The sequence below is a fragment of the Euleptes europaea genome, chromosome 1 (genome assembly GCF_029931775.1).
Source record: "Euleptes europaea isolate rEulEur1 chromosome 1, rEulEur1.hap1, whole genome shotgun sequence".
Lineage (NCBI taxonomy): Eukaryota > Metazoa > Chordata > Lepidosauria > Squamata > Sphaerodactylidae > Euleptes > Euleptes europaea.
Window position 1 is genome coordinate 4,617,428 of NC_079312.1, and position 10,682 is coordinate 4,628,109.

At 41.7% G+C, this 10,682-nt stretch overlaps 1 protein-coding gene across 1 annotated transcript; it reads right to left on the reverse strand.

Moving 5' to 3' along the window:
• Positions 1 to 1,756: 1,756 nt before the first annotated feature.
• LOC130493489 (gastrula zinc finger protein XlCGF57.1-like) lies at positions 1,757 to 8,662 on the reverse strand. Its single transcript, XM_056867239.1, has 7 exons — positions 8,569 to 8,662; positions 7,568 to 7,638; positions 7,236 to 7,362; positions 4,608 to 4,827; positions 3,212 to 4,448; positions 3,016 to 3,128; positions 1,757 to 1,760 (listed from the first exon to the last, which is right to left on the reverse strand). Exons 1-7 carry the CDS (start codon positions 8,660 to 8,662, stop codon positions 1,757 to 1,759), a joined length of 1,866 nt encoding a protein of 621 aa, XP_056723217.1.
• Positions 8,663 to 10,682: the final 2,020 nt, after the last annotated feature.

Consider the following 10,682-nt stretch of genomic DNA (forward strand, 5'->3'; position numbering starts at 1 on the left):
AGCACATTTAAACTTGGATTGTAATAATTATAGAGAAATGATAGAATATAAAGATGGCACATGAGTGTTGAAATCACGTGAAGAACTTCAGATTAAAGATTGGTTTATGTACTATAAATTAAGGGATGTTTTTAATAAGGATAACAGGTTGGGTTTTAACCAAACCAAATCTAAATTTAAGATTATACTATTTAAGGGTAATAAAGTATTGATAGGAAGGATTTATAAAGTACTTATAGAAACGAATTTAGAGCAGGAAAGGATTAAACCAGTGATGGTGAAATGGATGAGAGACTTAGGTTACAATATAGATTTGGAGATATGGGAAAATTTGTGGGAAAAGAAGTTTAAATTTACTATTACGAATGAAATAAGAGAAAATTTATACAAAATGTTTTATAGATGGTACATAACCCCAGTATTATTAAGTAAAATGAAAAAAGATGATAAGGCTCTTTGTTGGAAATGAGGTACAGATATAGGTACATTCATGCATGTTTGGTGGTTTTGTAAAAAAAATTAGGAGGTTTTGGCAATTAGTTTTGAATGAAACTAATAATTTGATTAAACTAAAAATTAAGAAAGATCCCGCCTTTTGTTTACTGGGCATTCCAAAAAAAGATTTAGATAAAGGTGACAGAGTCATATGTCAATACAGTTTTGCAGCAGCAAGAATTACAATAGCTAAAAAATGGAAGCAAACAAATAAACCTTCAATTAAAGAGTGGAGAGAAAAATTATGGATGTATATGCGGATGGCCAAAATCACAGATTCTTTACATGGTAAAGATACGGATGAATTTAAACATATATGGTCAAAGGCCGCCGCATATTGGGATAAACTGGCAAAAACGGATTTTAAAAGTATAGTTAATGAATTATAGTTCAATGTGATTTTTAAGTAATGATTATTATAATAAAGTTTTATATATTGTCATAACACTTCGCTGGAAGTCCAATGGTGAAGGGCACAGTGGTGGGGGGTGGGGTTTTAGGGCACTATAGCATTTTATAAAGAGAAAAGAATAATGTATTAGCAGTGAACTAGTGCTCTGTTCATGTTTCCGTGTATTTTATGATTTTTGTTGTTAAAAATTTTTCTTTTGTTTGTATGTTTTATTATAAAAAGCAATAAAAAAATTAAAAAAATGATAAACATCCCATAGTTTGGTATGGCACTGGACTTTCATATTGTCATGATTGGTTCAAGAAATTAAGATGGATTTGACTGGGCAGGTTGAAGTAACTGCCCTCAAAATTTAGCAGTGTCGGAAATGACACCCAACATTCCAAGCTGGGGAAGTTTTCAAAGTAGTGGGTGTGCCTGGTAGGTTGGCTGCCTTGACGGCTCAAGAGATAATTACCCATTAACTTGAAATGGTCCGGTATTGCTTTGATGAGAGGCACTGGGGGGGGGGGGGTATGTAAAAGCCCTAGTGAAATCATGGCACTGTGATGAAAAGTGATCTGGACATTACAAGCTAAGGCACTCTCTCAAGAGAGACACTGTCCTTCAGTGTTACTCCTCTGAAGATCCTGCCACAGCTGCTGGGGAAACATCAGGAAACAAAATACCAAGACCACTGTCACATAGCCCGGATAATCTACAAGAACCAATGAACTCTGACCGTGAAAGCCTTCGACAATATTTTGCATTCTCTCAAACTTATCCCAAAAATACCCTTTGAACCTTAGGCTTTCAAGGGGATGCCCTTCAAAACAAATAACAGAAGATCAGGGATGAAATTGGGGTGTCTCAACTGTGAGAAACCAGGGGTCTTACACTGAGCATTCAAAAAAGCTTTTGCTAAGTGTAGGTTTTTAGATGCCGTGTCATATTGCCACTGTCTGAATCTCTTTCCACATTCTTGAGTATTTAAAAACTTTCTCCCGTGTGGGTTCTTTGATACTGTTCAAGATCACCACTGCGACTGAATCACTTTCCACACTTTGACCATTCAAAAGCTTTCTACTCTGTGTGGGTTCTTTGATGTTTTTGAAGACTCCGGGGCTCCAGCCTGATAGGTGAAAGAGATGTGATTCCTGTCTTAATGTAAGCACTTGTTCTATTGAAAACCACAAGCCACACCAGGAGACTTAATAGTTGAAAAGAGTTGGTTTAATGGTTTCACAAGCAGGCAGAGCTTAGAAATCCTAAGACAGGAATGGGGGGGAAATGGTATGCACTGGATTATAAAAGAACTTCAGAAAAGCAACAGCAATACAGTATCACGAGATAACCCCAGTCTAGCAATGCCACGGCTCCCACGGGCAGCCTTCAGCTTCAAAGGGATCAGGAATGCAAGCGTTAGGGCAACAGTCCTTGAACGGTCTGTGAAAAAACGAAACTATTTTAGATACAGCGAGCAGGCCTGACAGTGGCTCAGTAGGAGAGCATCTGCTTGGCATGCAGAAGATCCCAGGTTCAACCCCCGGCATCTCCAGTTAAAGGGACTAGGCAAGAAGGTGATGTGAAAGACCTCTATCTGAGACCCTGAAGAGCAGCTGCTGGTTAAGGTAGACAATACTGACTTTGATGGACCAAGGGTCTGATTCAGTATAAGGCAGCTTCATGCGTTTGGACTGAATCTCTTTGCACATTTTGAGCATTCAAAAAATTTCTCCCGTGTGGATTCCTTGATGTGTTTGAAGACTGCCACTTAGACTGAATCACTTTCCACACTCTGAGCATGAAAGGTTTCTCCCTGTGTGGGTTCTTAAATGCTTTTTAAGACTGGTGCTGTGACTGAATATCTTTTTTAACTCTGTGCATTCAAAGGATTTCTCCCTGTGTGGATTTTTTGATGGCTTTGAAGATGGCTACTCTGACTGAATCTCTTTCCACACTCTGAGCATTCAAAAGATTTCTCCCCTGTGTGGATTCTTTTATGTGTTTGAAGATTGCCACTTTGATTGAATCTCTTTCCACACTCTGGGCATTCATAAGGTTTCTCCCCTGTGTGGGTCCTTAAATGCTTTTTAAGACTGGCACTGTGACTGAATCTCTTTCCATACTCTGAGCATTCAAACAGTTTCTCCCCGGTGTGGATTTTGTTATGTGTTTGAAGACTTCCACTTAGACTGAATCTCTTTCCACACTCTGAGCATTCAAAAGGTTTCTCCCCTGTGTGGGTTCTGAAATGATACTGAAGACTGGCATTGTGATTGAATCTCTTCCCACACTCTGAGCATTCAAAAGATATTTTCCCATGTGGATTCTTTGATGTGTTTGAAGATGGTCTCTCTGACTGAATCTCTTTCCACACTCTGAGCATTCAAACGGTTTCTCCCCTATGTGGATTCTTTGATGTTTTTTAAGAGTGCCATTCTGAGTGAATCTCTTCCCACACTCTGAGCATTCAAAAGATTTTTCCCCTGTGTGGATTCTTTGATGTGCTTTAAGAGTGCCATTCAGAGTGAATCCCTTCCCACACTCTGAGCATTCAAAAGATTTTTCCCCTGTGTGGATTCTTTGATGTGTTTGAAGATGGCTACTCTGACTGAATCTCTTTCCACACTCTGAGCATAGAAAAGGTTTCTCCCCTGTGTGGGTTCTTAAATGCTTTTTAAGACTGGCACTGTGACTGAATCTCTTTCCACACTCTGAGCATTCAAATGGTTTCTCCCCTGTGTGCATTCTTTCATGTATTTGAAGATTGCCACTTCGACTGAATCTCTTTCCACACTCTGAGCATTCAAAAGATTTCTCCCCTGTGTGGATTCTTTTATGTGTTTGAAGATGGCCACTTTGATTGAATCTCTTTCCACACTCTGAGCATTCAAAAGGTTTCTCCCCTGTGTGGGTTCTTAAATGCCATTTAAGACTGGCACTGTGACTGAATCTCTTTCCACACTCTGAGCATTCAAACGGTTTCTCCCCTGTGTGCATTGTTTCATGTATTTGAAGATTGCCACTTTGACTGAATCTCTTTCCACACTCTGAGCATTCAAAAGATTTCTCCCCTGTGTGGATTCTTTTATGTGTTTGAAGATGGCCACTTCGATTAAATCTCTTTCCACACTCTGAGCATTCAAAAGGTTTCTCCCCTGTGTGGGTTCTTAAATGCCATTTAAGATTGGAACTGCGACTGAATCTCTTTTGACACTCTGAGCATTCAAACGGTTTCTCCCCTGTGTGCATTCTTTCATGTATTTGAAGATTGCCACTTTGACTGAATCTCTTTCCACACTCTGAGCATTCAAAAGGTTTCTCCTTTGTGTGGGTTCTTTGATGCACAAGAAGATGTGATCTGCATTTGAAATACTTCCAACACCGCAAGCATTTATGTGCATCCATTATACTATGCTTTGAGAAAAGTGCATTACTCCTTCCATGAGAGAACATCCATCCACTATCCATGCAGTTCAAGGTCTTCTCTCCTGAATTAATCCTGTGGTGTTGAATAAGATCTGATTTCTGTGAAAAGCTCTTGCCACATTCTGAGAAGCTATAAGATTTGTCCCCTGTATGTTTTCTTTGATGTCTAAGGAGCTCTGCTCCGCAAATGAAGCTCTTTCCACATTCCAAGCATTGATGGGTCTTCTTTCCACTGTGCATTTGCAAATGGATACCATACTGAGTTTGATCTGAGAAATTCATTCCACACCCCATGCACTTATATGCTTCCTCCATCATGTGGAGTAGTTCAGGGAAATCTTGCCCTTGGCCTGGAATGGGTTTATCACTCTTCTTGACCATATGACTTCCTTTCTGCCTCTTTGGTCCTCCTTGATTCCTGAAATTTTCTTTCAAATCTTCATGCTTCACTTTATCTGGGAAAAGCTGATGCACTTCCTCATCACCGTCATTCCACTGATCATCCCCTGCTGGAATAAAAAGAGAAATCCTGTTAGCACCCACACAAGGCGGTCTGATATTCCCATGAGGTTCCATCCACATGCAAAACATTTAACGGCCTTTTTCCTGCTCTACAAACCCTCTAAAGGGACATTCACACCTGCTTCTACAGAAAGGCTTGGTTTGTAGTCTGACGATTTATTCAGCTCCATAGCTGAGTGAATTATTTGATGTGAAGAAAGGGCTGATTTCCAATTAAACGTCTTTCGACACTCCATCCAAGCATATGGATTATCTCTTATGGGGATTTGCCTTTTGGAAATAGCATCCATGTTCTTACTGAAGGTCTTTCCAAAGGCCACATTTTCACTTTCATGCTCCCTGGAGTGGATTCTCCAGTTGGCATGGAAGTCTTTGTTCCTTCTTGTTTTGCTTGACCTTTCTTCTTGGACTGGGATTTCACGGAAGCCTCCTCCTTCAGACAGATTACACTTATCCCTCCTCCACTTGGCTGTGTGGCTTCTCTCCTGCCTCTGTGGTCCATCTCCATCCCTGAAGTTTCTTTTGGCGTCTTCACTTCGTTTTTTCCAAAGAGAACCCTTGGAATCCCCCAACCATCTCCTCTACTTGAGCTTCTGAAATAAAGAGGTCCAGTCAGCACCTATGCAAGGATCCAAGCCACCCAACAAGCACTGCCTAATGGATATACATGTCTTTTATCAGACCTTCCCCCTGGCCTAAACGGGCCATTGGACACATCCCCAGCCATAACTCATAGGTTAGCAGCTTTTATAACCTGCCTATCCATCCCATCCCCAAACTCCCTGTATGTACCTTAAGGTGGAAACGTGGCAAAGAAACTTTCTGCCAACGGTCACATTTGACTTCTGCATTCTTTTGAGTCTCTGGGTTGGACTAGATGGCCTGTATGGCCCCTTCCAGCTTTATGATTCTTTTATTCTACTACTGATAGAAGAGAAGTTTTGATACCCCTCTTTTCTCTAGCCCAAAGAGTCTCAAAGCAGCTTACAAATCACATTCCTGTCCCCTCCCAACAACAGGCATCTAGTGAGGTAGGTGAGGCTGAGAGAGTGTGACTAGCCCAGGATCACCCAGCAGGCTTCATGTGCAGGAGTGGGGAATCAAACCTGGTTCTCCAGATTAGTCTCCCCTATTCTTAACCACACTACCACTCCTCTACTCTTAACCACTACACCACACTGGTCTCCCCTACCTCAAGGCCTCCACAAGGGAGCAAGTAGCGGGGCAGTGCTCAAACCAATGTATTGCTGTTTAAAATGCTGTTCAAGCCTTTGATAAAGTCCCCCATGATCTTCTTGAAACAAAACTAGTAAAATGTGGGCTGGACACTGCTACTGTCAGGTGGATTGGTAATTGGTTGACCAACCGAACCCAAAGGGTGCTCATTAACGGCACAATTTCATCCTGGAGAGGAGTGACCAGTGGGGTGCCACAGGAATCTGTCCTGGGACCGGTACTAGTTAATATTTTTATAAATGACTTGGATGATGGAATAGAGGACATGATAACCAAATTTACAGATGACACCAAGTTGGGAGGGATTGTTGGGAAGTCGTTTTCAATTACTACACCCAATCTTTGAGGACAAAGAATGGCTACCTGTAAGCATCAAGGCCTCCCTCCTTATGAATGCGCAGGATCCACTAATAATTGAAGTGGTGGCAAGATTTTTACTGAGAGCAATTAAAGTGCGTGAAAGCTTGTGCAACTCATTAGGTAATTTTAGGGCTGCGAACTGAGTAACTTCTAATGTATTTAAACCTGCTTTAGTGCCAGTTTTATGGAGGTGATTCTAAACTGTTTTTATCATGTTTATATAGATGTTGTATAACTAATGCCAATAAAGGCTTCGTATTCGTGTAGCCAGCCCAGAGCCAACAGAAGGCAGCCAGCAAGGGACTGAGGCTCAGTCAGAGCTGAGCGAGGAAGCACAGCCTCCTCTGAGTCATGAGTCAGCAGACAAGTCATGCCCACACACACCCGAGCCCTGAGCCAGCAGACCAAGGGCAAGCAATGGTGCCCGGCCCTTCCAGCTCACCTACACCTTTGCAGCAACATAGGAAGAGACTGCAAATGGAACTGCGAAAGAGAAGATGAAGTGCTTGCCTCCAAAGGCGAAAGTAGCTGTTTGCCAATACTGGAGATGAGTCGTTGCAGGATGCTGACTGAATTAGTGGGAGCAAAGCATAAAAGGCTCTCAGGGGAATCTGTTGGGCGTGGCTGCAAGGTGTACAGCCAATGCTTGCCTGACGCTACACTGACGAATAGTCCTTGCTAAACCCCTGGCAACTGACCTTGGACTACAAGACACTGACTCCTGGAACCCTTCGTTCTCTCTGCTTCCAAGACGCTGCAACCTGACACCCAAAGCCTGCTAATCAGTACAGTTCCTTACCCAGAAAGGCCGTGCTCATGTAGTTCTCCAGCATGACTTCCCCGCAGAGAGCTCTTTGGTGTGGATCCAGCAGGGCCCATTCTGCCTCAGTGAAATAGACGGCCACATCCTCAAAGGAAATTGGAAACTGAAAGAAAACGCAGATTCCCTCATGCCAGGCAGAGACTGCACTCTGGAAGGGGCTGTTTTTAGAGGGTGCAGGATGGAAAGATTGGCACGTGTAAAAGAAGTGGCGGTCAGAGCCTCTTGCCTAGGTCCCTTACCAGCAACTGCAGGAGAAAAGCCCCCCTGAGAAAGGAGGACCCAGGCTGTGCCCCACTCTTCTACCCTACCTTGACTGGAGGTGCAGCAGCTGTTTCCATTCCTCCACAAAAAGAATGGATCAACACTGTCTCTTCAATTCCTGCAAAGGAGAGAAAGGGGGAAGAAAGGGTATCAGTCTCCACTTCATATTCTGTTTGCTTGTGTGAATTGTGCTTTATGTAACCCCATTCCCAGGGCTGTGAAAACCTGCCCTATGTACACTGAAAAATAATTGTAACTCTTTGTAGTAAGCAGTGGGAGGTGGGAGACAAGCAAAAGGAACCAATGAGCCTTGAGGGGCTTTAAATGCTGCTGACACATTTCAGACTTCTGTGATACTTGAAACTTGTCCTGTGAATGCTGGAGCTCGAAAACCTGAAAGTATCTGTGCTGGATCAGACCAAAGGCCCAGGCATGCTATTCTCCCAGCGGCTGAGCCCTCGCACACGCCCTTGAGTCCAGGGAGGTGGGAGAATAAGAGGGAGGCGAAAATGACGTCGCCTGGCACCTCATTGTCACATCTGGCCAAGATCCCACATGTGGCTTTAGTGCATCTGGAAACTCAGGGTAATATCAATGGGTTTTGAGAGCATCTACTGATCCACTAATGTCACATCTGGGTTTTCGGCTAGAGGCAACATCTGACCCAAACCCCTCCCCAAAGATGCCATCGTTCAGCATCCTATTTCCTACAGCGACCCATCAGATGCCGCAATCAGCATGAGAACACATTCATCCACTATTTTGAGCCCCTAGCAACTGGTTTTCAGAGATTTGCTACCCAGAACGTGCAGGCTCCATCGATTCACAAGATTGAAGAGGTCATCCAAGATTTGTCTACCTTTTGTTTAGAGCCACCTTGAGTCCTTCGAATGGAAAAAATGTGGGATATGAATACTGTAATCAATGTTAGCAATTGTCTCCATGAATTTTTGGTTGAAGAAGCGTTTTGGTTTTTCTCTGAGCAGAACTCTCTGCCCATCAGATTCACTTGATTCCCCAATCCCATCCAGGCACAATGAGTCCTTACCACATAAGAGGGCATTTTGGGCATGTTCCTGTGGCTGGGCTTGCTGCCGTTCCTCTGACGGAGCTCTTTCCACCTCACAGAACTTCGCTTCCATCTTCACGGATGGACCCCACCTCTGAAATAGCAGTGAGGAAGATGGATAGGCGATGAAATGGAAGACACCAAGGAATGAATCCTTCCCCACTCCCAGGCTCCATTCCTTTCAGCACGTGTGGTAGGGTTTTCCTTTAACCCTGGGGAATCATCTGGAGGGATAGGAAATTCCCTTGAAGGAAGTGGCTGCTGAATCAGGTTGTAAAACTTCCCGTTTGGTTGACTTAACACTTGGACATATATCAGGCAAGGAAGCTTTAGGATAAGCTCAGCCAAAAAATCACAGCAAGGTGGCCAAGCAATCACGCAATAAAGAAAAAAAACCTAAATAATCACGAATGCCACAAATATATTAGTATAACAATCAGCGCAAAGTCCTGACAAACAAATGTAAACAGGTAAACCAAGCATAGCGCCCAAATAACACATATGTAATAAATCAAAACAGTCCAATGGAGGTTCTCTCGAACTATATAAGAAATGATCCAAAAATTAAAGGTCTTATAATAGGAAACGAAGAACATAAAATTAAAAGTTATGCAGATGACGTTGTGCTAATCTGTCAAAATCCCGTACAAACACTCCCACATGTTTACAACCATATTATTGAATATGCAAAGTATTCCGGTTACAAACTCAATAAAACAAAGACGAAAATTATGACTTTTAATACAACAATTGATGAAGACAAGTGTATCGAAGAAGTTATTGGTTGTCAAATTGCCAAGGAACCAGTCAAATATTTGGGTGTTAATATATCTTCACAAAATAAGACACTTCTAAGGTCAAACTACTTGAAAATCTGGGGAGAAATAGAAAAGGACTTGAGTTTATGGTCTAAAATGAACATTTCTTGGTTGGGAAGGATATCGACAATAAAAATGAACGTACTTCCTAGATTAAATTTTTTATTTCAATTTTTGCCGATTGATATTCCTGACAGAACAATAGAAAATTGGCAAAAACAAATCAACCGATTTGTTTGGAATGGGAAAAAATCGAGAATTAGATTTAAAGTGCTACAAGACGAAAAGAAAAGAGGAGGATTGGCATTACCTAATCTTAAACTATATCACCATGCTGCCTGTTTAACCTGGATCACAGAATGGATAAAACATCCTAGAAGCAGACATGTCATTCTAGAACGTGCGGACCTTGGACAAGGTTTTCACAAAGTTTTGTGGGATTCTACAACAAAAATTCAAAAGGATAAAGCACCAGAAGACTGCGATGTTAAAATAGCGTTATTGAAAGTGTGGAAAAAATACAAGAAAAGAATAAGTCCTTCTCCACCATCTATAATGTCGGCAATCGAAGCCTACCATGATAACGTCAAACTGAAACCGGGTGTTTATTTTACTTACAATGAAATGATAGAGCCCACAGGAGAAATTAAGAGCCTGATCAAACTTCAAGAAAAATTTCAAAAATTGAATTGGCTGACCTACTTACAACTGAGGTCCAATTTACAAAAAGACTGTTTATATCCTCAGCCATTTCGCGAACTGACAGAATTTGAGCAATTAATATCCAAAAATGACTCTCACTTACTAGGAAAAATTTATAAGCTCCTCTTGAAATATGATACAGAAGAAGAACAAGTGAAAATCAATATGATAAAATGGATGCAAAACTTTGGAGAAATGATCAATATGGATACATGGGAAAAACTTTGTACTTCTGAAATGAAATACACTGTCTGTCAAGAAGTGAAAGAAAATTGGTACAAAACATTCTACAGATGGTACTTGACTCCTAATATGCTTTCCCAGATGACCACTCCTGGAAAAAGAGGCGCCTGCTGGAAATGTCAAGATACAGACGGTTCTTACTTTCATGTTTGGTGGACATGTCCAAAATTACAAATATACTGGAAAAGAATTCATCGAGAACTTCAGTTGATGTTAGATATGAAGTTAATATTTGATCCCAAATTTTATTTACTCAGTATAGTGCCACCAAACTTGCCTTTGAAATTCCATGACGTTTTTAAATATGCTACAACTGCAGCCAGAACGGTG